Source organism: Hyperolius riggenbachi, chromosome 5 (assembly GCF_040937935.1).
Source record: "Hyperolius riggenbachi isolate aHypRig1 chromosome 5, aHypRig1.pri, whole genome shotgun sequence".
NCBI classification, from domain to species: Eukaryota; Metazoa; Chordata; class Amphibia; order Anura; family Hyperoliidae; genus Hyperolius; species Hyperolius riggenbachi.
In genome coordinates this window covers 3526296-3553537 of record NC_090650.1, presented here as the reverse complement: position 1 = coordinate 3553537, position 27242 = coordinate 3526296, and the positions used below count along the sequence as shown (strand labels likewise).

Here is a 27242-nt window from a genome sequence, read left to right as displayed (position 1 = left end):
GTGTCCTTAACATGTAGTCAGGTGTTATACAAGGACCTGCGTGTGCGTAACATGTAGTCAGGTGTTATACAAGGACCTGCGTGTCCTTAACATGTAGTCAGGTGTTATACAAGGACCTGCGTGTCCGTAACATGTAGTCAGGTGTTATACAAGGACCTGCGTGTCCTTAACATGTAGTCAGGTGTTATACAAGGACCTGCGTGTCCGTAACATGTAGTCAGGTGTTATACAAGGACCTGCGTGTCCGTAACATGTAGTCAGGTGTTATACAAGGACCTGCGTGTCCGTAACATGTAGTCAGGTGTTATACAAGGACCTGCGTGTCCGTAACATGTAGTCAGGTGTTATACAAGGACCTGCGTGTCCGTAACATGTAATCAGGTGTTATACAAGGACCTGCGTGTCCGTAACATGTAGTCAGGTGTTATACAAGGACCTGCGTGTCCGTAACATGTAGTCAGGTGTTATACAAGGACCTGCGTGTCCGTAACATGTAGTCAGGTGTTATACAAGGACCTGCGTGTCCGTAACATGTAGTCAGGTGTTATACAAGGACCTGCGTGTCCGTAACATGTAGTCAGGTGTTATACAAGGACCTGCGTGTCCGTAACATGTAGTCAGGTGTTATACACCTGATGAAGGACCTGCGTGTCCGTAACATGTAGTCAGGTGTTATACACCTGATGAAGGACCTGCGTGTCCGTAACATGTAGTCAGGTGTTATACAAGGACCTGCGTGTCCGTAACATGTAGTCAGGTGTTATACACCTGATGAAGGACCTGCGTGTCCGTAACATGTAGTCAGGTGTTATACAAGGACCTGCGTGTCCGTAACATGTAGTCAGGTGTTATACACCTGATGAAGGACCTGCGTGTCCGTAACATGTAGTCAGGTGTTATACAAGGACCTGCGTGTCCGTAACATGTAGTCGGGTGTTATACACCTGATGAAGGACCTGCGTGTCCGTAACATGCAGTCAGGTGTTATACAAGGACCTGCGTGTGCGTAACATGTAGTCAGGTGTTATACAAGGACCTGCGTGTCCGTAACATGTAGTCAGGTGTTATACAAGGACCTTCGTGTCCGTAACATGTAGTCAGGTGTTATACAAGGACCTGCGTGTGCGTAACATGTAGTCAGGTGTTATACAAGGACCTGCGTGTGCGTAACATGTAGTCAGGTGTTATACAAGGACCTGCGTGTCCGTAACATGTAGTCAGGTGTTATACAAGGACCTGCGTGTCCGTAACATGTAGTCAGGTGTTATACAAGGACCTGCGTGTGCGTAACATGTAGTCAGGCGTTATACAAGGACCTGCATGTGCGTAACATGTAGTCAGGCGTTATACAAGGACCTGCATGTGCGTAACATGTAGTCAGGTGTTATACAAGGACCTGCATGTGCATAACATGTAGTCAGGTGTTATACAAGGACCTGCGTGTGCGTAACATGTAGTCAGGTGTTATACAAGGACCTGCGTGTCCGTAACATGCAGTCAGGTGTTATACAAGGACCTGCGTGTGCGTAACATGTAGTCAGGTGTTATACAAGGACCTGCGTGTGCGTAACATGTAGTCAGGTGTTATACAAGGACCTGCGTGTCCGTAACATGTAGTCAGGTGTTATACAAGGACCTGCGTGTGCGTAACATGTAGTCAGGTGTTATACAAGGACCTGCGTGTGCGTAACATGTAGTCAGGTGTTATACAAGGACCTGCGTGTCCGTAACATGTAGTCAGGTGTTATACAAGGACCTGCGTGTCCGTAACATGTAGTCAGGTGTTATACAAGGACCTGCGTGTCCGTAACATGCAGTCAGGTGTTATACAAGGACCTGCGTGTCCGTAACATGTAGTCAGGTGTTATACAAGGACCTGCGTGTCCGTAACATGTAGTCAGGTGTTATACAAGGACCTGCGTGTCCGTAACATGTAGTCAGGTGTTATACAAGGACCTGCGTGTCCGTAACATGTAGTCAGGTGTTATACAAGGACCTGCGTGTCTGTAACATGTAGTCAGGTGTTATACAAGGACCTGCGTGTCCGTAACATGTAGTCAGGTGTTATACAAGGACCTGCGTGTCCTTAACATGTAGTCAGGTGTTATACAAGGACCTGCGTGTCCTTAACATGTAGTCAGGTGTTATACAAGGACCTGCGTGTGCGTAACATGTAGTCAGGTGTTATACAAGGACCTGCGTGTCCTTAACATGTAGTCAGGTGTTATACAAGGACCTGCGTGTCCGTAACATGTAGTCAGGTGTTATACAAGGACCTGCGTGTCCTTAACATGTAGTCAGGTGTTATACAAGGACCTGCGTGTCCGTAACATGTAGTCAGGTGTTATACAAGGACCTGCGTGTCCGTAACATGTAGTCAGGTGTTATACAAGGACCTGCGTGTCCGTAACATGTAGTCAGGTGTTATACAAGGACCTGCGTGTCCGTAACATGTAGTCAGGTGTTATACAAGGACCTGCGTGTCCGTAACATGTAATCAGGTGTTATACAAGGACCTGCGTGTCCGTAACATGTAGTCAGGTGTTATACAAGGACCTGCGTGTCCGTAACATGTAGTCAGGTGTTATACAAGGACCTGCGTGTCCGTAACATGTAGTCAGGTGTTATACAAGGACCTGCGTGTCCGTAACATGTAGTCAGGTGTTATACAAGGACCTGCGTGTCCGTAACATGTAGTCAGGTGTTATACAAGGACCTGCGTGTCCGTAACATGTAGTCAGGTGTTATACACCTGATGAAGGACCTGCGTGTCCGTAACATGTAGTCAGGTGTTATACACCTGATGAAGGACCTGCGTGTCCGTAACATGTAGTCAGGTGTTATACAAGGACCTGCGTGTCCGTAACATGTAGTCAGGTGTTATACACCTGATGAAGGACCTGCGTGTCCGTAACATGTAGTCAGGTGTTATACAAGGACCTGCGTGTCCGTAACATGTAGTCAGGTGTTATACACCTGATGAAGGACCTGCGTGTCCGTAACATGTAGTCAGGTGTTATACAAGGACCTGCGTGTCCGTAACATGTAGTCGGGTGTTATACACCTGATGAAGGACCTGCGTGTCCGTAACATGCAGTCAGGTGTTATACACCTGATGAAGGACCTGCGTGTCCGTAACATGCAGTCAGGTGTTATACACCTGATGAAGGACCTGCGTGTCCGTAACATGCAGTCAGGTGTTATACACCTGATGAAGGACCTGCGTGTCCGTAACATGCAGTCAGGTGTTATACACCTGATGAAGGACCTGCGTGTCCGTAACATGCAGTCAGGTGTTATACACCTGATGAAGGACCTGCGTGTCCGTAACATGTAGTGTCATGTTCCACAATACAAGCAACTTGTTGCAGCCATTGGCGTGCCGCCTCTTCTGTACGTTTGTGTGGCTCTGCCTTGTTTGGCCCGCAGCTCAATTATTTGAAGTACTTACTTGCCACGTCGGATCCAGCCCCGCTCTCACTGACCCCGAGACACGCGACCACGTCCCCAGCGATGGTCGGGGCCAGGAACTGTCGCTTCAGCTCATCACTGCCGAACCTGGCGAGACAAGAAAAAGCTGTGAGCAGGTCTGCTGCTGGGGACAGGGATCCCCCTCCCTACTTGGTCTCTTCCATCTGACAAGACTTCTAACCACCATTATTTCTGTGCACATAGCTACTGACCTTTCAGTTGCTGCAGTGACTGCTTGCAGGTTTGTTAGATGAAAGGGAATCAGTGCAGTCAGCTCCTGTCATACTGACAAACGAGGTGCTGTCCGCTGACCAAAGACTGCTCTCTGGGCATCTCCTGATAACAAGCTGTGCTTTCCATATACAGCCATTCTCAGCTGTTCACCGAGGGGGCAAAGCAAGAGTAACAACCCCCCCCCCTTCCCTCCCGATCATGTGACGCCCCCGTTATCCAGCCTGCATGGCGGAGAAAGAGTTAAAGAGGCGGGGGCTATGCATGTTTCTATGTAACACTGGAGTAGATATACAGTGGGGTGCGAAAGTTTGGGCAACCTTGTTAATCGTCATGATTTTCCTGTATAAATCGTTGGTTTTTATGATAAAAAAAATGCCAGTTAAATATATCATATAGGAGACACACACAGTGATATTTGAGAAGTGAAATGAAGTTTATTGGATTTACAGAAAGTGCGCAATAATTGTTTAAATAAAATTAGGCAGATGCATACATTTGGGCACCATAAAAAAGAAATGAAATGTTTAGTAGATCCTCCTTTGGCAGAAATTACAGCCTCTAAACGCTTCCTGTAGGTTCCAATGAGAGTCTGGATTCTGGTTGAAGGTATTTTGGACCATTCCTCTTTACAAAACATCTCTAGTTCATTCAGGTTTGATGGCTTCCGAGCATGGACAGCTCTCTTTAACTCACACCACAGATTTTCAATTATATTCAGGTCTGGGGACTGAGATGGCCATTCCAGAACGTTGTACTTGTTCCTCTGCATGAATGCCTTAGTGGATTTTGGGCAGTGTTTAGGGTCGTTGTCTTGTTGAAAGATCCAGCCCCCGGCGCAGCTTCAGCTTTGTCACTGATTCCTGGACATTGGTCTCCAGAATCTGCTGATACTGAGTGGAATCCATGCGTCCCTCAGCTTTGGAAAGATTCCCAGTCCCTGCACTGGCCACACAGCCCCACAGCATGATGGAACCACCACCATATTTTACTGTAGGTAGCAGGTGTTTTTCTTGGAATGCTGCGTTGTTTTTCCTCCATGCATAACGCCCCTTGTTATGCCCAAATAACTCAATTTTAGTTTCATCCGTCCACAGCACCTTATTCCAAAATGAAGCTGGCTTGTCCAACTGTGCTTTAGCATACCTCAATCGGCTCTATTTGTGCTGTGGGTGGACAAAAGGCTTCCTCTGCATCACTCTCGCATACAGCATCTCCTTGTGTAAAGTGCACCGAATGGTTGAACGATGTACAGTGACTCCATCTGCAGCAAGATGATGTTGTAGGTCTTTGGTGCTGGTATTTGGGTCGACTGACTGTTCTCACCAATCGTCGCTCTGTTTATCTGAGATTTTTCTTGGTCTGCCATTTTGAGCCTTAACTTGAACTGAGCCTGTGGTCTTCCATTTCCTCAATATGTTCCTAACTGTGGAAACAGCTGAAATCTCTGAGACAGATTTCTGTATCCTTCCCCTAAACCATGATGGTGAACAATCTTTGTCTTCAGGTCATTTGAGAGTTGTTTTGACACCCCCATGTCGCTACTCTTCCGAGAAAATTAAAAAAGGAGGGAAACTTACAATTGTCTCCCTTAAATACTGTTTCTTGTAATTGGATTCACCTGTGTATGTAGGTCAGGGGATCACTGAGCTTACCAGGCCAATTTGAGGTCCAATAATTAGTTGTAAAGGTTTTGGAATCAATAAAATGACAAAATTTATGCACCTGCCTAATTTTATTTAAACAATTATTGCGCACTTTCTGTAAATCCAATAAACTTCATTTCACTTCTCAAATATCACTGTGTGTGTCTCCTATATGATATATTTAAATGACATTTTTTATCGTAACAACCAACGATTTATACAGGAAAATCATGACGATTAACAAGGTTGCCCAAACTTTCGCATCCCACTGTACATAATGAGCCATGGATGTTCAAATTCACACTGGCATCAGAGGTTTTAAATAAGAAAAATAATCTCCAATGATTATTTCTGTGACGTGGGGGTGTTGGGGGGGGGGGGGGGGGGTCATAGACTTCCTCAGGGACAAATGTTATATCTTATTTAATTCTTTAATCTTCTTTAATTATTTTTCTGACATTATCTGGAGGAGTAACCAGTATTTTTGTGTGGAGTTGTCTTTGTAAGGGAAACTCTCCCATTGGTTTTTTTTCCAGAAGTTTAGGGTCACTTTGAAGGACAGTGAGAGGTATATGGAGGCTGCCATATTTGTTTACTGTTAAACAACACCAGTTGCCTGGCTGTCCTGCTGATCCTCTGCCTCTAATACTTTTACCCATAGCCCCTGAACAAGCATGCAGCAGATCAGGTGCTCTAACTGACGTGTGACTGGATTAGCTGCATGCATGTTTCTGGTGTGATTCAGTCACTACTGCAGCCAAATAGATCAGCAAGGCTGCCAGGCAACTGGTATTGTTTAACAGGAAATAAATATGGCAGCCTCCATATACCTCTTACTTCAGGTGTGCTTTAAGGTCCTTTTCTTTTACCCTTGTGTTTCTAGTGGCTGCTCAGCTGATCATGTGACTTCTCTCAGGGTTGCCGGGGTCAGCAAGTTTCCTCACGGCGGACTCGGCTGTCAAGTTAGCTTTACACAGCAGTTCATTAAATAGAGAATCAGACGTGTCCTCAGACTCCTCGAGGTGAAATCGGCGGCAGAAAAGTCTTAATTCTCACTTCCCCGGCGGTGCCAATGGCATTATGCAAATCACTGCGCCGAAGTGACCTTTCAAGAAAAGGAAGGCAGGATAAGGTCTGAATTACGGGATGAGAATGGCCGCTGTTTCTCCGCGAGGCGCTCCGCGATGGGATGGCGGGATCGGGAACGCTGTCTCGCGCTCTATCTCCTTCAAGCATCTTCCATTTATTTTCACATTTCCAATTTCCGTGAGGCGTGCGAATTAGCGAACGCGCCAACAAAGAGGCAGATTATTTTCCTTTTGTGCTTTTCAAACAAATTAGCGCCTGGCTGACTCTGTGATGTCGCTGCGAACAATATGGCGCGGCGGGCGTGCTGTGACTCGCAATGAAGGGCCGGCCGGCCGGGAGGATAAAAACGACATTAACAGCTTCTGCGAGTTAGGCGTTCCATTTCACGGCCGCTGTAAGGAAGGTCAGCGATCATCCATCCCCCGCTCTTCCACCCGCCATGGAGAACGCTCAGAGATTTATACACAAGCATTCACTCCAATTCTCCTCCCTTTATTTACAGATCATTCATCATTTCAAGCAAAACTGTGAACACAATGTTGATGCTTTTTGCAGGAAAAAGATACTTTTAAAACATAACTTTTAATATAAATGTTAAAAATGGCGCTGTGTGTACCGTAAATATCTATGAAGACTCTATTAGGAGGTAGAGGATACTTATCAGGGGTCACCTCTGTGCTGACCTTGAGGTCTGTTGTATATCACAGGGCTATTTCCTCTACATCCCCCGTCTTTGAACGATTGTCTACAAAACACATGGGCCTTGCTTCACTAAAGGGTGCTAAGTGTTAGCACGCTAGTGAAAAAAGCACTCAGGATGCGAAAACGGCCGCTTCACGCGCTAATGTGCGCACAAGCATTTGCGGTGCACGCACAATGTTGCACCGATGCACAAAATAGCCTGAAAAACTATTTTACATGTGGACAGTGCAACGTTCCGGGCGCACTGACTTAACGCGCCATCAGTAACAGCTTTGGACGTGCAAACTACTTAGCACCCTAGTTTGCACGTCCAAAGCTTTTAGGCATGCTGTGTTAGCACCCATTTGTGAATCAAGCCCACAATCACATCACACCTAATTCAACATGTTTCACCCTCATTCACTTTGTCAGGGGACATATAAAGTGCTGACAGTGCTTGAAAAATACATAAATACATTCATAAATGTCATTTGCAGCATAGTATAGCCTCAGGGCTATGAGTAGCAGCTGGTGAGGCTATATTATGCTGCAAATTACATTTATGAATGTTTTTATGTATTGTTGATGCACTGTTAGCACTTTATATATCCCCTGACAACGCCCCCTAAGTGAATGAATGTGCTGCACAAGCTCCTCCTCCAGCCCTCCTCTGCCAGCTGGGCCCCTCCCCTTCCTCACTGCACATGCAGGAGGACGGTCAGTGCATGCCCCGTAGGATGAAGCCACTCGTCATGCATGGGCAGCTTGGTTCCTCTGGGCGTGTGCCCTGGGGATGCACCCGTACACGGAGCGCCACCACAATGTGCTGCACAAGCTCCTCCTCCAGCCCTCCTCTGCCAGCTGGGCCCCTCCCCTTCCTCACTGCACATGCAGGAGGACGGTCAGTGCATGCCCCGTAGGATGAAGCCACTCGTCATGCATAAGCAGCTTGGTTCCTCTGGGCGTGTGCCCTGGGGATGCACCCGTACACGGAGCGCCACCAGAGTGTGCTGTACAAGCTCCTCCTCCAGCCCTCCTCTGCCAGCTGGGCTCCTCCCCTTCTCACTGCACATGCAGGAGGACGGTCAGTGCATGCCCCATAGGATGAAGCATGGGCAGCTTGGCTCCTCTGGGCATGTGCGGACCTGAATTGTGCATGCGCAGTACAGATGCGCTGATACAAGGACAGCCTCCAGAGCCTGCTGTACAAGCTCCTGTTATATGTTCAGAGAGACACGTCACTGGACTGGTGGGTGGAGAATGATTGGAGAGAGAGGCCCCTAGGCCCAGAGATGCATTAGGATGTAATGGGGCCCCGGGGCCAGGTAGTACATTTGGGGCCCCCTCGTGGTCCTTTTGGTGAGCTGAAGTGGAGAGAGGTCAGAGAAGGAAGCAGGTGGACCCCCTGACACCCTCTAGGCCCCAAGCATCTGCCTAGGTTGCCTGGTGGAGGATCCTGCTCAGTCTGGACCATCCAAAGTCTTCCTACTATTCCGAAGTATTTCATTTTTATTTCATTTCTCGCTTCATGTACGCTTAAAGCAAACCCGTAAGTTAAAGTATAGAAAGGTTAGACACTTGGTAGAGAGAGCCTCCAGAACCTTCCCACATCTCCCTCCAGACCACCGCTTCTCACTGCGACCCTCCAAAAGCTCGTGGCCACCAGGGCTGTGGAGTCGGAGTCGGAGTCGGGAAAAAATGCACCGACTCCGACTCCGACTCCTAATGAATTTGTAACTGTAATTAAAATAGAAAATATGATAAAATGTTCTATTTCTCAGATAATAGTCATTAAAAATAATGTATATATACAGTATATATACAGTAATAGCTGTGCTTAGTCCACAAAAATGAAATAAACCAATCAAAATTAGTTACTTGTGCTGCTTCAATAAAGCAGTCCCCGTATTTTTAAGGTCAGATATACACATCTGATTGTGACTGTATATATGATGTGTACACAGGAATCTCTTATATATACTAAATAACATCTATGCTGTAAGAATAAAGCCTGATGTGTAGCTGTGTCACTAATAGAGATGGTCAATGAGATGGAAATAATTCTGCATTGATGCCGATTTATGCAAATGTATGCACTCCCTTTGCTGATGAAATCAAATAATTTGATATGTTGTTAAAATTTGGTTTGGTGACTACTTTTTATCCGTCTCAGGTACCCTTTAATTTGTAAAGTTTTATACATACCTGGGGCTTCCTCCAGCCCCCTTCAGGCTAATCAGTCCCTCACTGTCCTCCACCACCCGGATCTTCTGCTATGAGTCCTGGTAATTCAGCCAGTCAGCGCAGTCCGGCCGCATGCCGCTCCCACAGCCAGGAACATTCTGCACCTGCGCAATAGTGCTGCACAGGTGTAGTATGCTCCTGGCGGCGGAGTGTGTGCATGCGCACTACGCCTGACTGGCTCAAGTACCTGGACTCATAGCAGAAGATCCAGGTGGTGGAGGAGGACAACGAGGGACTGATTATCCTGAAGGCGGCTGGAGGAATCCCCAGGTATGTATAAAACTTTAATTTCATCTGTCTCAGGTTTACTTTGTTACACAGTAGTACTATACTCTACATATGCACTCCCCACAGAGCTGCAGGGAATCCACTGAGAATGCTGTGCACATTGAACACAGAGGTGTTGTCTGTTTACAATCTCCTCATTCCCCTGCAGAGTACCTACACATCATTCTTACATGTACCCACAGTTACATTGCCTAGGGCCTGATAGATGTTCTTTGTTCCTGTTTGTACCTTTTACAAGTACTCTTACCAAGGACTAGTTTTAGTCTAAAGGGAATAAATATAGTAGTCTATAGTAGTCTACATATCCTTCTCACTTCGTTGTCTTGTAAAATTCCTAAGCGTTGGCAGTTAAGAGACGAATTTCATGTTACATACTTTTAATCAACAAAATTGTAATATGCAAATTAGAGGAGTCGGAGTCGGTGGAATCCTAAACTGAGGGGTCGGAGTCGGTGGATTTTTGGACCGACTCCACAGCCCTGGTGGCCACGCTCCCGTATGGAGACTCGCGCGGCAGCACTGCGCAGGAGCAGGACTGCTCACATCTGCTCAGTACCACGACACTGCAGCTTGGAAGCGCCACGCCCGGTCAGCTCCGTGCAGTCTGGCTGTGTTCCATTGTCAAGGAGCTTTAGGGGGTCCAGCCACTGGAACAGCGAGGTGGAAGAGGGACAGAGGAAGCCCTGGATTATCACGAGGGGAGTATTTAGGCCACTTGGACTCGGGTGGGTTGTTCCTTTTAAGTCTCTACAAAATCCAGGTGGTTCTGGCTCTCCATGAATTGATGCGAGGCGTGGTGAGGGGGTGACACAGGGCGAGGTATCCCCCAATCTGCCGCTGCACCACCCTGTTCTGGTTATGTGACTGCTCGCGGGTGCAGCCTCCGTTTCCTGCAGGAAGTCAGAGCTCGCTGCTCCCCCATGTTCTGGTCACATGACTGCTCCCCGCTGCAGCCTCCCCTTCATGCAGGAAGTCAGAGCTCGCTGCACCCCCATGTTCTGGTCACATGACTGCTCCCCGCTGCAGCCTCCGTTTCCTGCAGGAAGTCAGAGCTCGCTACACCCCATGTTCTGGTCATGTGACTGCTCCCCGCTGCAGCCTCCCCTTCCTGAAGGAAGTCAGAGCTTGCTGCTCCCCCATGTTCTGGTTATGTGACTGCTCCCCGCTGCAGCCTCCCCTTCCTGCAGGAAGTCAGAGCTCGCTGCTCCCCCATGTTCTGGTCATGTGACTGCTCCCCGCTGCACCCTCCCCTTCCTGCAGGAAGTCAGAGCTCGCTGCTCCCCCATGTTCTGGTCATGTGACTGCTCCCCGCTGCAGCCTCCCCTTCCTGCAGGAAGTCAGAGCTCGCTGCAGCAGTTACTTTCGGGACCGGCGCTGTCCTCAGATGTTTTATGAATAAACTCTGAGTAAACTTTAGGAAAAACGATCTGTTAGATAAAGTGTCTCTCTTTATTCCTGAAATAACAGTGCGGTTATAATGAAAAGGCTCTCCGGGGAAAGTGCTCTGCGGAGGTAATGCCAGGCCGTACGCCGCCATTTGGCACTCCGTCACACGACATCCATAAAGCCGCTCTGTGAGATGTCTGGAGAGCCGCAGCCATCGAGGAGACGAGCAATCCCGCTAATGGAACCAAGCAATCTATCGCTCATCCGGCTGCTCGTCCTCCGCAGGTACAGCTCATGGAAGGATGGCGGAGAGCTCGGCCCAACTCATCCCTCATCACTGAGCTGACTAATGACTGGCACAACCGGCAGCTTCACCCCCTCATTCACCTATCACACCTACTGCCAGCCTCACCTGCCATTGGAGGGGACAGCAGTGCCATCACCCACCCCAACCTTGGGCCAGCCAGACGACAGGTAGGCCCACTAGACCACCAGGGACTTGCCATGCATATGGTTGGTAGCAGAAGAGGTCTCGCCTATGGCTGGTAAAGGAGCTACCTGGGACAGTGATTCCACTGATCTCTTGTGTGGGACCTCCAGCAATCCCAGCGTGGCCAGAGTGGTTCCTCCAGCCCAATCCCTGGCTCGTTGTTGTATCCCCCTTGTAGCCGGGTATTGGGCTGGTGGAATCACTGTGGCTGCACTGGGATTGCTGGTCGCAGTAGTCCCATGGAAGAGATCAGTGGAATCACTGTCTCAGATGGCTTTGAAAGAAAATGGTATCTTCCAAAGGCCTCAGGAGTGGCCAATCGTAATACCTCTTTTGAGTTTGACCAGCCATCTATACAAGATGAGAGCTGCGATGTAATAAATTATCCTCTACCTATAAAAAAATTTGCTATGGGACCCAGTCATTTCTAGCTACGCCCCTGTCTGCAGGGGTGCCGTGGGGCCGGGTCCTCACACCGTGTTTTGGTGATAACCGTGTAAAGGTAGCCGGATCCCATCCCTGACTGCCCCAGATACAGAACTATTTCCTAATGTCTTGCTGTAATGCTGATGATTGTGTTTATGAGATGTAGTAAAGGAAAGTTGTGATATAATGACAGATTTTTAGCCCACCTCCCAGCCCCTCCCCTCCCAGCCCCTCCCCTTCTTACCTGGTCAGCGCTGGAGTCGCCATGTCAGACTGGACCCCGATGGCCATGGGAATCCCACCGCAGTGAATGTTTCCCAGCTCCTCGGCGATGGCGATGCTGTAGGAAAAGTCCAGGCCCATCCCGCCATATTCTACAAACAGATCGAGGAACAAAACATTATCTATCGATTATATCTTCCAAGACAATCAACAGAACTGCAGAGCATCCAGTGGAGAGAGACATACAGAGGTGAACAACAGAGACCAGCAGGGAGTATCCTGCCATCATGCCAGGCTCCACCCATCCAGGAAGAAATCTAGCAAATCAAAGTCACTTGGTGCTGAAAAGTAGCAAATCTGAAGCAAAAAATGAAACCAGGAAGCATACAGGCATTGGGTGAAGATGAGAGGAGCAGATGGAGCAGGGGTGGACTGACCATTAGGGCACGTGGTCAGTAGGGGGCCCACCTCTGGTGCGATTGAGATGCAGGGAGGGTCGGCGCAGCAGCAGGGGGAGCGGGCATAGTAGGTACAACTCATCTCCCACCGCCTATCTTCCGCAGCCTCTTACTCCTTCTGACGTAACCGCATGTCATCACAGGGGGCGCTGTTACCAATGCGACAGACGCCTGGGACAGGAAAGAGATAGAGGCTGCGGGGGATTGGCAGTGGAAGGTGAGTTGTAACTACTATGCCCTCTCCCCCCGCCGCTGCGGGGCACCTACCTATCTAACCTATATGGGGGCACCTACCTATCTAACCTATACTCAGGGCACCTACCTATCTAGCCTATACTGCGGGCACCTACCTATCTAACCTTTACTCGGGGCACCTACCTATCTAACCTATATGGGGGAACCTACCTATCTAACCTATTCTGTGGGCTCATACCTATCTAGCCTATACTGCGGGCTCCTACCTATCTAACCTATACTGGGGCAACTACCTATCTAGCCTATACTGGGGCAGCTACCTATCTAACCTATACTGGAGGCACCTACCTATCTAACCTATACTGGAGGATCCTACCTATCTAACCTATACTGCAGGCACCTACCTATCTAACCTATACTGGGGGGACCTACCTATCTAATCTATACTGCAGGCACCTACCTACCTAACCTATACTGCAGGCACCTACCTATCTAGCCTATACTGGGGGCACCTACCTATCTAACCTATTCTGGGGAACCTACCTATCTAACCTATACTGGAGGCACCTACCTATCTAACCTATACTGGAGGCACCTACCTATCTAACCGATACTGGAGGCACCTACCTATCTAAACTAAACTGGGGACACCTACCTATCTAACATATACTCGGGGGCACCTACCTATCTAATCTATACTGCAGGCACCTACCTATCTAACCGATACTGGGGGACCCTACCTATCTAACCTATACTGGGGCCCCATCATTTCCTATTGCCCGAGGGGCCCATGATGTGTCAGTCCGCCCCTGAGGTGGAGGTTATAGGAGAGGAGCAGGTTTTGGGTTGAGGAGAGGAGCAGGTGGAGGTTGTAGGAGAAGAGCAGGTTTTGGGTGGAGGTTGTAGGAGAGGAGCAGGTTTTGGGTGGAGGAGAGGAGCTGGTGAAGGTTGGGAAGTGGGGACCAGGTTGTGAGGGAAGAGAGAGCTCCGGGGGGACGGGACCATCTCCGTTCGATGGAGGTCACAGAAGCCCCCAGAACAGACGATCCTGGCCGACACCTGCTGCCCCGGGAATTGGACATAAGTGATGATGACAGCTCGCCGAAGTGCCGCGTATTTAATTAGCGCTGCTTAATCTTCGCTGATGAGATTCTCGTCTGAATAACCAAGTGACACCCAGTTAGAGATCATTAGATGTTGAGGAATTTTCTAATGGGAAATCACGGCTGAGGATCTCGTGCTGTAACTCCTTCAGAGCGGGGCAGAGATAGCGAGGAGGTCCTGTAAATGGGAGGCTACTGCTGTGAGCAGGAGATGAGAGGCCAAAGTGGGGGTGCAAATCCTGAGGCCTCCTGCCCTCACACACCATCACTCCCCCTTCCCCATGGTCATCCCCTTAGCCAGAGGGGTCTATTAATCATAGGACACAGGTGGCAACCATGACAGTGCAAGTGCCACACCTGACACCCCTCCCCCCCCCCCCCCCCCCTCCCTACAACAACTAGGAGGGAAGTCCCTGAAATGGAGGAAGAAAGGACAATCAGTTGGAGCCAATCAGAATCTAAATATTGCCGATGAAGCTTTAAGAATTTCGGGAAGAAGTCCATGAGGATTAGTACTAGAGATAATCAGACATCCTAGACTCTAGTAGAGGAATCTCTGCTCAGCATCAGCAGGGGCCGAGGAGGAGGAGTGACCAGCACAAGAAAGACATGGTGAGGTGTGGCATGGAGAAGGTAGGGGTGTGGCATGGGGTGGGAGGAGGCACAGCAGCAGAAGGAGGGGGTGTGGCAAGGGTGGGAGGAGACACAGCAGCACAAGGAGGGGGTGTGGCAGGGGTGGGATGAGGCACAGCAGCACAAAGAGGGGGTGTGGCAGGGGTGGGAGGAGGCACAGCAGCACAAGGAGGGGGTGTGGCAGGGGTGGGAGGAGGCACAGCAGCAAAAGGAGGTGCTGTGCCAGGGGTGGGAAGAGGCAAAGCAGAAGCAGGAGGGGGTGTGGCAGGGAGGCACAGCAGAAGCAGAAGGGGGTGTGGCAGGGCCGCAGGGAGGCACAGCAGAAGCAGGAGAGGGTGTGGCAAGGCTGGGAGGAGGCAAGGCAGCAGCAGGAGGGTGTGTGGCAGGGCTGGGAGAAGGCATGGCAGCAGCAGGAGGGGGTGTGGCAGGGCTGGGAGGAGGAAAGGCAGCAGCAGGAGAGGGAGTGGCAAGGCTAGGAGGAGGCATGGCAGAAGCAGGAGGAGGTGTGTCAACAGCAGGAGGGGGTGTGGCAGGACTGGGAGGAGGCATGGCAGCAGGAGGGGTATGGCAGGGCTGGGAGGAGAGCTGGGTGAAACCCCTGCTACACCCCCTTCTGCGCCTGCCGTGCCTACTCCCAGCCCTGCCGCACCCTCTCCTGCTGGTGCCACGCCTCCTCCCAGCCCTGATAAACCCCCTCCTGCTGCTGAACCTCCTCCCAGCCATGCCACACCCCCTCCTGCTGCTGCCTTGCCTCCTCCCAGCCCCGCCACACCCAATCCAAATCCAAATCCAAAAAAGCTTTATTGGCAGGACCAAATACATTTAGCATTGCCAAAGCAAAACAAAACAAAACATTAACATGGGGGGGGGGGGGGGGGGGAATTGTGGGAATAAGGGAAGGATAAAGGGGGTTGGGGTATATAGTCCATAGGTGTGTGGAGGATGTAAGGGGCAGCATGGGGGACTGGGATATACAGTCCATAGGGGGGGTATTGGGGGGGAATACAGTCCATGTGGTATCATGTTCCTCTCAGTTGGTGGCAGGCTGTGACATATCGGGCAGCTATTTGCACGGTTGTTTCCTCCTCCCCCAGTAGGATGTAGAGTTTCCTCTCCTCATCTGTGGAGGTAAAATCCTGGATGTGGGCGGAGAGTCTCTGGAAGTGGGCGGTCCTCACAGGTGCATATTTGCTGCAGTGTAGCAGGAAGTGGGCCTCATCCTCCAGGACCTCCTGGTCGCATTGTCTGCACAGTCTCTCCTCCCGGGGCTTCCATGTCTGTCTGTGCCGCCCTGTCTCTATCTCCTGTTGCTGCCATGTCTCCTCCCAGAAATGTGTGACTGAACTGGCCCTGAAAGGAAACTCAGGCTTCTATTCACAGATAAGTGGATGCTTGAAATGAAGGAATCATCTGCTGACGGTACTTGGATTGTACTTGTGGCGAATTGTCTTGTTAGTATAACTTCCTCACTTGGTTTTGGTTTTATTCTCTGTGTTCTCTTCTCTTTTCCTATTGGCTGATGGATACTATGATCTCAACGCTTATGTATCCTATGTTCTGGATTGTTTTTCTAAGCATCATCAAACACTGAAACCACCTGCCCCCCCCCCCCCCCCCCCCCCAGGAAGATTTCTCTGCCCTCCCCCCAGGAAGGGCTCTGTGCCCCCTCCCCCCCCAGTAAGGTTTCTCTGCCGCCCCAGGAAGGGCTCTCTGCCCCTCCCTCCCAGGAAGGGCTCTGTGCCCCTCCCAGAAAGGTTTCTCTGCCCTCCCCTCCCCCCCAGGAAGGGCTCTGTGCCCCTCCCCCCTGGAAGGGCTCTCCGCCCCTCCCCCCAGGAGAGGCTCTGTGCCCCTCCCCTCCCCCCAGGAAGGGCTCTGTGCCCCTCCCCCCTGGAAGGGCTCTCCGCCCCTCCCCCAGGAAGGGCTCTGTGCCCCTCCCCTTCCCCCCAGGAAGGGCTCTCCACCCCTCCCCCCAGGAAGGGCTCTCTGCCCCTTCCCCTCAGGAAGGGCTCTGTGCCCCTGCCCTCCCCCCAGGAAGGGCTCTCTGCTCCCCCCCAGGAAGGGCTCTGCGCCCCACCTTTCCACCCCAGCACGGGCTCTGCACCCCTCCCTTCCCCCCAGTAAGGGCTCTCCACCATCTCTCAGAGGAGCTTCTCTGATGATAACAGATATTTTCTCTCCTATCTGAGGACCGTCAGAAAAAAATCACTCTCCAGTACAGCGCGCGGATACAATAAAGACGTACGGCGCGCTAATGCCGGGGACATTACTGTCCACGTGTCCCATTTCCAGGGGAGAGGAGCATAATGCATGTATTGTGCGAGGCTCTGACCATATATTACCATTCCATTCACAGGATGCCTGCGTCACACGACTCGCGCTTACACGCCAACCACCGGGAATAGAGACGCTGCTCAACAGCTGCAAAAACCATAAACATGATTTCATAAAGGGATTATCAAGAGTAATAAGCATCCACCAATAATTACTGTAATGCAAGGACGCTGGGAAATGTAACAGGTGCACATTTATCTAGGTGGAAAAAAGACAAATCCATAAAATTCAACCTTCAGAACCTCACTTCATTTCAATCCAGAGAGCTATAAGAACAAGACATTCATAATTCCCTTCAAGGCAAGAAAAGCATCCAAGCCATCCTTTTAAATGCAGATATAGAATTTGCCATAACTACTTCCTGTGGTAAGATATTACACATTTTAACTACCCTTACTGTAAAGAACTCCTCCTTTATACACAGGTGGTAAAATCTCTTTTCCTCCATACGCAGATCATGTCCCTGGAGACATTGGCCTATGTGAGTGCAGGTTGTGTCTGAGCTGGAATCATCACAAGATATTAGCAGAGATCCGAGTACAGGTGGCCATACACTGTTCAGTTTCTGATAGCTGCAGAGGGGAGTACAGTAGCAGGCAGCTGAGTAAAGCCCACCTTAGTCGATCACTGAAGAGGAGAGCACTGGGGTTGGGGGACATCTGCGCTCTAGATAAGGTGTGAGGACTGTTTCGGTAGATGTAAATCTGGCGTGTGTGTGCCTGTAGCCAAAGTAAGGCCACAAGATTTACCAGCAAAACTGAGTAAAAGGGGTAATGGAATCTCTGTGCGATGTGTATTATCAGCTCTGCAGGCCGAGGAGGTAACCTGGGCCTGACTTGTGGATAAAGACGGGGTTCCCCTTTAAGTCGTATTGCCAAGTGTAAACAGATAATAAGAGGATGGGAAGATACGAGAACAGAAAGCGATAAAACTGTCAGAATGAATGAGCGAGTGCAGCAAGTCACTTCTGTAGATTAACTCCAGTGAACAAGACAGCGTAATAACTTCCCCCGCCGATGCGCGTCATCAATCACGCTCCCCCCCCCCCCCCCCCCCACCAACAAACTACTGACATGCAAATTACTGCTAATTACCAGTAATAGGGAAAGTGACATGTGGCTGAACCACAACACAAATCACCAGAATAGATGAATGTAAAGTACACAAAATGCCAAAAACCGGTAACCACGGAAACCAAGCGGAGTTAGAGGCGGGCGGGTGCATGCAGCAAAAATCGCCAGGGCAACAAAATGCAGTCAGTTTAATGAAGCTGAAGTCGAGGAGAGTGAAAGCAAAGCTCTATCTGTACCTCGATGGGACCACCAATCTATCGCAGCATGTTTCAGTCATACCCATACTGAGCGATTATTAATCCGGTCACATGATCACAGCTCCCTGCGCTCCATTCACATGGGAGGAGGGACTCTGTGCGCAGCTAACAGGCCAGCCCTGCATCTAGTTCAGGATGGGAATGGGGCTGGGCTTTCAGTCCACTGTATGCTCCCAGAACTGATCTGTGGGTGGAGCTTAGCTCTGGATCATAAGGAACCACCCACTGCTCTCCAGATTGTCAGCTCCCATCATGCTGTGCAAAGTAAGAGCAGGAAGCTGGAAAGAGATTCATACTTCTGCTAAGATCTGCCCCTCAGATGTGCCCCACAGCTGATTGGTGGAGCAGACTGAGTATATTCCCTATAACTCCGCCTATAGGAGGAGCCTCTTAGTTGGCAGCTGTGTCTGGCATCAAACGTCTGGCACAGGCTCAGGAGACCAGTAAAGTGGGGCTCCGGGGAAAACTTAAGCTGGGGGCCACCTACCCCCCCCCCCCCCTTCAATCCACGCCCCAATTGGTCTCAGTCTGACTGTCAGTAGACCATCCACCCTGTTCAGAGAGCAGCATTACTGACCTGATCGCTATAATTCAGCCTCTGGCTGTCACTCATCTTCACTGTCCGCCCCGTGCAGACGCCAGCCGGATCCCCGGAACATGCTGCACTACTAATGCCAGATGTGCAGCCTTGCTAGTCCTGCCCCCTGGTTACCCAGCGCTTTTCCTAATAGGAAGTCTAGTCCCGCCCCCTGGTTACCCAGCACTTCCTGCGAGGAAGCCTAGTCCCGCCCCCTGGTTACCCAGCGCTTCCTGCGAGGAAGCCTAGTCCCGCCCCCTGGTTACCCAGCACTTCCTGCGAGGAAGCCTAGTCCCGCCCCCTGGTTACCCAGCACTTCCTGCGAGGAAGCCTAGTCCCGCCCCCTGGTTACCCAGCGCTTCCTGCGAAGGAAGCCTAGTCCCGCCCCCTGGTTACCCAGCACTTCCTGCGAGGAAGCCTAGTCCCGCCCCCTGGTTACCCAGCACTTCCTGCGAGGAAGCCTAGTCCCACCCCCTGGTTACCCAGCGCTTCCTGCGAGGAAGCCTAGTCCCGCCCCCTGGTTACCCAGCACTTCCTGCGAGGAAGCCTAGTCCCGCCCCCTGGTTACCCAGCACTTCCTGTGAAGGAAGCCTAGTCCTGCCCCCTGGTTACCCAGCGCTTCCTGCGAAGGAAGCCTAGTCCCGCCCCCTGGCTACCAAGCGCTTCCTGCGAAGGAAGCCTAGTCCCGCCCCCTGGCTAGCAAGCGCTTCCTGTGAGGAAGCCTAGTCCTGCCCCCTGGTTACCCAGCGCTTCCTGCGAAGGAAGCATAGTCCCGCCCCCTGGCTAGCAAGCGCTTCCTGTGAGGAAGCCTAGTCCTGCCCCCTGGTTACCCAGCGCTTCCTGCGAAGGAAGCCTAGTCCCGCCCCCTGGTTACCCAGCGCTTCCTGCGAGGAAGCCTAGTCCCGCCCCCTGGTTACCCAGCACTTCCTGCGAGGAAGCCTAGTCCCGCCCCCTGGCTACCAAGCGCTTCCTGTGAGGAAGCCTAGTCCTGCCCCCTGGTTACCCAGCGCTTCCTGCGAAGGAAGCCTAGTCCCGCCCCCTGGTTACCCAGCACTTCCTGCGAGGAAGCCTAGTCCCGCCCCCTGGTTACCCAGCACTTCCTGCGAGGAAGCCTAGTCCCGCCCCCTGGTTACCCAGCGCTTCCTGCGAGGAAGCCTAGTCCCGCCCCCTGGTTACCCAGCACTTCCTGCGAGGAAGCCTAGTCCTGCCCCCTGGTTACCCAGCACTTCCTGTGAAGGAAGCCTAGTCCTCACCCCCTGGTTACCCAGCGCTTCCTACGAGGAAGCCTAGTCCCACCCCCTGGTTACCCAGCGCTTCCTACGAGGAAGCCTAGTCCTCACCCCCTGGTTACCCAGCGCCTCCTGTGAAGGAAGCCTAGTCCCGCCCCCTGGTTACCCAGCACTTCCTGTGAAGGAAGCCTAGTCCTGCCCCCTGGTTACCCAGCGCTTCCTGCGAGGAAGCCTAGTCCCACCCCCTGGTTACCCAGCACTTCCTGCGAGGAAGCCTAGTCCTGCCCCCTGGTTACCCAGCGCTTCCTGCGAAGGAAGCCTAGTCCCGCCCCCTGGTTACCCAGCACTTCCTGCGAGGAAGCCTAGTCCCACCCCCTGGTTACCCAGCACTTCCTGCGAGGAAGCCTAGTCCTGCCCCCTGGTTACCCAGCGCTTCCTGCGAAGGAAGCCTAGTCCCGCCCCCTGGTTACCCAGCACTTCCTGCGAGGAAGCCTAGTCCCACCCCCTGGTTACCCAGCGCTTCCTGTGAAGGAAGCCTAGTCCTGCCCCCTGGTTACCCAGCGCTTCCTGCGAAGGAAGCCTAGTCCCCACCCCCTGGTTACCCAGCACTTCCTGCGAGGAAGCCTAGTCCTGCCCCCTGGTTACCCAGCGCTTCCTGCGAGGAAGCCTAGTCCCGCCCCCTGGTTACCCAGCACTTCCTGCGAGGAAGCCTAGTCCTGCCCCCTGGTTACCCAGCGCTTCCTGCGAGGAAGCCTAGTCCCGCCCCCTGGTCACCCAGCGCCTCCTGCGAAGGAAGCCTAGTCCCGCCCCCTGGTTACCCAGCACTTCCTGCGAGGAAGCCTAGTCCCGCCCCCTGGTTACCCAGCACTTCCTGCGAAGGGAGCCTAGTCCCACCCCCTGGTTACCCAGCACTTCCTGCGAGGAAGCCTCGTCCCATCCCCTGATCACCCAGCGCCTCCTGCGAAGGCAGCCTAGTTCCGCCCCCTGGTTACCCAGCACTTCCTGCGAGGAAGCCTAGTCCCACCCCCTGGTTACCCAGCACTTCCTGCGAGGAAGCCTAGTCCTCACCCCCTGGTTACCCAGCGCCTCCTGCGAAGGAAGCCTAGTCCCGCCCCCTGGTTACCCAGCACTTCCTGCGAGGAAGCCTAGTCCCGCCCCCTGGTTACCCAGCACTTCCTGCGAAGGGAGCCTAGTCCCACCCCCTGGTTACCCAGCACTTCCTGCGAGGAAGCCTCGTCCCACCCCCTGATCACCCAGCGCCTCCTGCGAAGGCAGCCTAGTCCCGCCCCCTGGTTACCCAGCACTTCCTGCGAGGAAGCCTAGTCCCGCCCTCTGGTTACCCAGCACTTCCTGCGAGGAAGCCTAGTCCTCACCCCCTGGTTACCCAGCGCCTCCTGCGAAGGAAGCCTAGTCCCGCCCCCTGGTTACCCAGCACTTCCTGCGAGGAAGCCTAGTCCCGCCCCCTGGTTACCCAGCACTTCCTGCGAAGGGAGCCTAGTCCCACCCCCTGGTTACCCAGCACTTCCTGCGAGGAAGCCTCGTCCCACCCCCTGATCACCCAGCGCCTCCTGCGAAGGCAGCCTAGTCCCGCCCCCTGGTTACCCAGCACTTCCTGCGAGGAAGCCTAGTCCCGCCCTCTGGTTACCCAGCACTTCCTGCGAGGAAGCCTAGTCCTGCCCCCAGGCTACCCAGCACTTCCTGCGAAGGAAGCCTAGTCCCCGCCCCCTGGTTATCCAGCGCTTCCTGCGAAGGAAGCCTAGTCCCGCCCCCTGGTTACCCAGCTCTTCCTGCAAAGGAAGCCTAGTCCCGCCCCCTGGTTACACAGCACTTCCTGCGAAGGAAGCCTAGTCCCGCCCCCTGGCTACCCAGCACTTCCTGCGCAGGAAGCCTAGTCTCCGGCGAGTGGCGAGGTGATATGTAGAGCGACATCCACCTATACCCACCATCAGGGGCGTGGCTAGGATCCTAAGAGATCCGGGGCACTTTTGGGCACTCCAGACAAAAATGGGTTTGGCCATGCAACAGAATGCAGAATGTGGGTGTGGTCACGGGAGTAGCCAAATTTGCATTTAGCTCCACCCATGAGTAGGCCTGCCCAACAAAATGTTGGAGGAAGTTCTCCTCTCCATTAATACAAAAAAAAATGCAGCATATCACATAAATAGGCAGCGTCACTTACACATAACTAGGCAGAGTTACCTGGCTTCTGTGCTGGCTGGTCTGGCTTTCTGCTGGGTGGGCTGGCCTGCCACCAGGTTATCTGGCAGTTACCCCCATAGCATTCCCTGATCTTCTAGTGGACCCCTTCCTATGCTCCCACGGGCCTCCCAATGAGGCACCACAACTCCCAGCATGCCCCCATAGAAGATCCACAGCTCCCTGCAGGCCCCTATAAAGGCATCACAGCACCTAGTATGGCACCACAGCACCCAATATGCCCACATAGAGGCACCATAGCACCCAGTATACACCCCCCCCCCCATTGCTGTGTGCTGTGGTGGGAGTGCTGGGAGTGATGGTGTCATGCTGGGTGCTGTGGTGCCTCTGTGGAGCATGCTGGGTACTGTGTAGAGCCATGCTGGGTGCTGTGGTGCCTCTACTCTGCCTGGGGGACATCAGAGGCACCCCAGATTATACCTGGGGCACGTGCCACTGATCTTTGGGGCTAGCATTGCCCCTGCCCACCATTGTAGGTGATCGGATGATTCTTGCTCTACTCTCTCCTGTTCATCCATGGTACAGAATAGGAGTATAAACATTGTCCATGCAGACTGCAGTTACTCCTACTGCCAGCAGGGGGCGACAGACCGGCACAAATGACAAGACAATAAACGCTCATTCCTAATATTTCTCATTTTACACATTAAAAAGAAAAAGATTTTTTTTTTTTTTTTTTTTGCAAAATCTTTTGTTTAGGAAAAAAACCTTAAAATATATAATGGATAGATTGATATTCCCAAAAAGTGCTGAATTACAGCTACAGAGACATAACCTGCTGATTCCGGGGCAGCTTTTGCTTTTACAATAATAATACTGCTGGAACTCATTTGCTGCAGGTGGGAGACGTGACCTGTCGATGTGGGCGGGATAATTAGCGGCGTCAGCAGAAATCGCTCGGCTCTCGGCTATGTAAGCGACTGAGAAGGAAATTAGTATATTTCATAAGACACCGGCAAGGTAATTATAGATCAGCCTAATAGGATTAGGACACAAGTTGTGCGCACAGAACAATAAGCACAGAACGATCCGCACAGAACGATACGCAGAGAACTATACGCACAAAACGATACGCAGAGAACTATACGCACAAAACGATACGCACAGAACGATACGCACAGAACGATACTCACAGAACGATGATACGCACAGAACGATACTCACAGAACGATGATACGCACAGAACGATACTCACAGAACGATGATACGCACAGAACGATTCGCACAGAACGATACGCACAGAACGATCCGCGCAGAACGATACGCACAGAACGATACGCGCAGAACGATACGCACAGAACGATCCGCGCAGAACGATACGCACAGAACGATCCGCACAGAGCGATACGCACAGAACGATCCGCACAGAACGATCCGCACAGAACGATCCGCGCAGAACGATACGCACAGAACGATCCGCACAGAGAGATACGCACAGAACGATCCGCACAGAACAATACGCACAGAACGATACGCGCAGAACGATCCGCACAGAGCGATACGCGCAGAACGATATGCGTAGAACGATACGCGCACAACGATCCGCGCACAACGATCCGCGCACAACGATCCGCACAGAACGATACGCGCAGAACGATACGCGCAGAACGATACGCGCAGAACGATCCGCGCACAACGATACGCACACAACGATACGCACACAACGATCCGCACAGAGCGATACGCACAGAACGATCCGCACAGAACGATACGCACAGAGCGATACGCACAGAACGATCCGCACAGAACGATCCGCGCAGAGCGATACGCGCAGAACGATCCGCACAGAACGATCCGCACAGAACGATCCGCGCAGAACGATCCGCGCAGAACGATCCGCGCAGAACGATCCGCTCAGAACGATCCGCTCAGAACGATCCGCGCAGAACGATCCGCGCAGAACGATCCGCGCAGAACGATACGCGCAGAACGATACGCACAGAACGATACGCACAGAACGATCCGCACAGAACGATCCGCACAGAGCGATACGCACAGAGCGATACGCACAGAACGATACGCACAGAACGATCCGCACAGAGCGATACGCACAGAACGTTACACCCAGAACGATACGCGCAGAACGATACGCACAGAACGATACACTCAGAACGATCCACACAGAGCGATACGCACAGAACGTTACACGCAGAACGATACGCACAGAACGATACGCACAGAACGATCCACACAGAGCGATACGCACAGAACGTTACACGCAGAACGATACTCGCAGAACGATACGCTCAGAACGATACGCACAGAACGATCCGCACAGAACGATCCGCACAGAACGATACGCTCAGAACGATACGCTCAGAACGATACGCTCAGAACGATCCGCGCAGAACTATCCGCGCAGAACTATCCACGCAGAACGATACGCGCAGAACGATACGCGCAGAACGATACGCGCAGAACGATCCGCACAGAACGATCCGCACAGAACGATCCGCACAGAGCGATACGCACAGAACGATACGCACAGAACGATACGCACAGAACGATCCGCACAGAGCGATACGCACAGAACGTTACACCCAGAACGATACGCGCAGAACGATACGCACAGAACGATACACTCAGAACGATCCACACAGAGCGATACGCACAGAATGTTACACGCAGAACGATACGCACAGAACGATACGCACAGAACGATCCACACAGAGCGATACGCACAGAACGTTACACGCAGAACGATACTCGCAGAACGATACGCTCAGAACGATACGCACAGAACGATCCGCACAGAGCGATACGCACAGAACGATACGCGCAGAACGATACGCGCAGAATGATACGCGCAGAATGATACGCGCAGAACGATACGCACAGAACAATACGCACAGAGCGATACGCACAGAACGTTACGCACAGAACGTTACGCACAGAACGATACGCACAGAACGATACGCCACCTCTGCTCGTCATACGCGGTTATTTACAGATATCATACAAATCAGCAGATCTCAGTCCCACTATTCTGAATCTGCTTCAGGTGCAAAAACTGAGGATACAATTACAGAGTATACAGTGCATTATTTCCATCACCCCCCGAATGTGCCCCCTGTCACGGATTTACCTGCACCACCTGTGTACTCACACAAAACCAAGCACTCAAAGCAAGATTCGGAGTGTCCCTTTAACCTTGTAGCTTTGCTTTAAAAAAACAAACAAACAAACAAACAAAAAAAACAGTGTTTCTGTCAGCGCCAAGTCTCTTCTCTATAGGAACCGGCTGTTTATTTATTCTTCCATAGAGAGAGCAATCAACCTTAGAAGACATCCAAGGTGAAAATAAGCTGATGAGAAAAACAATTGTATCTATCCTCCTTCTCCTAAAAATGACTTTTTAGATGTCCCACGGTTTTATTTCATATTTTTATCTAGTTTTTAAGTTTTTACGGTTTCATTGTCTCTGCTCAGTGACACCTTCATTGATGTATGTCAGAACTCAAATATATGAATTATTGACCCTTTTTATCTCTTTCCTTCTCTCAGAAGCCATTTACTGACAGGAAAGTGTTTTATGGCTGTAATTACTTATCAGTGAGGGTTATGCTATAGCCTGACCCTGTCCGACCCACATAGAAACTGTCACTTGCATACCTGATTTGTAACCCTTTGAGGGAGAGAAAGAAAAAAAGGAACCCAGCCTAGTTATTTGTGTGCTTGGCACTGTACATACCCATGTCTATCTCATCATGTCACATGTCACCTCGGGTGTCCTTTAAAACCCTATTTCAAAGGGACACTAATAGCTAAGTCAGAAAAGCAGACCCAATGTAAAACTATAAATGCCAAAGAGACATTTGCCATGACTGTCTTATAGTGTCCTTTAATTCATATAATACATAACATTCCACACGGTGTCATCATTTGATGAATATTCAGGAATTGCGTAGGTTCAGTAGATTGTAATTCGCAGGGAATAATACACCAAGATCAATACATTATTGAAGAGAGGTGAATGATGCGTCTAGCTACTCCACAGCCTGAGATATCAGCCTAGACAAGGCGGCGGGGAAAACAAGCATGTTTGATATCTACAGGTTCAGCGCATGATGACAGAGCCTAAAATGTGGCTTTTTATATCATATTAGCTGAAGACCCGGAATCGCCCAGGTACGTATTTGGCTGTTGTTGACTCCACCCACTTTTTTTCTACGCCTAACACACAATTACTCAATGACCACGTTTGTGAGCTTTCGGGTTCCTCTGCATCAATAATTTGAATTTTCCCATAGAAATAAAACAAACCCTGTTTGTGGCTTCATCCCCTTTTCTGAATTTGAACCCCGTCACCCAATGACAGATGGTACCAGGTTTGACGCTTGTGCCAACAGTGCAAGAATGGCAGCAATTTAAATATTGCCCTTGAAATTCAATAGGTGTATTTTGACTGGCCAGTGACCAACTGTGCAACATTTGAGAACCCTGCCATTAACAGTGTAAGAATGGCTGCAATTTACATTTTCCCAGTGAAAGCAGTTTATCCAGCAAAGAAATCTGACTGGCAGTTTGTGGTTTTTCCTGGATTTGTAACCTCTGTCACCAAGTGACCGCCTGTGCCAAGTGTGGGGACTCTGGCTTGATTACTGTGAGAATGGCAGCCTTTTACATTTTTTCCATTGACTTGAATGGGTGAAATCTGATTTGCTGTTTGTAGCTCCGCCCACGTGTGCAAGGGGGATGCGAGACCCCCAGAACATATCATCCCAGGTAGTAAGGGATCTGTGTACCAAGTTTCGTTCAAATCGGTCAAGCCATTTTTCAATTATTGTGACGCACGCAGAAGCACGCACGCACGCGCACACACACTCTCTCTTTGCCTCTCAGCTGTTTTGCAGAGGTAATGGAGGGGAATCACAAGACCAGAGGCTGCAGTCCCTCCTGCCTGAGCCACAGACTCCTCCTCTCAGCTGTTTTGCAGAGACATTGGAGTGGAATTATAAGACCAGAGGCTGCAGTCCCTCCTGGCTGTGTTTCTAG

At 51.2% G+C, this 27242-nt stretch overlaps 1 protein-coding gene across 1 annotated transcript in view; it reads right to left on the bottom strand.

The window, feature by feature from the left end:
- Nucleotides 1–27242, bottom strand: part of LOC137517947 (probable acyl-CoA dehydrogenase 6) — a 145839-nt gene that overhangs the window by 83073 nt on the left and 35524 nt on the right. The window contains exons 4-5 of the mRNA XM_068235023.1: nucleotides 12197–12326; nucleotides 3452–3558 (exon numbers count right to left, since the gene is read on the bottom strand). Of these exons, the coding sequence (XP_068091124.1) occupies nucleotides 3452–3558; nucleotides 12197–12326 (237 nt within the window). The remainder of the gene's footprint in view (nucleotides 1–3451; nucleotides 3559–12196; nucleotides 12327–27242) is intronic.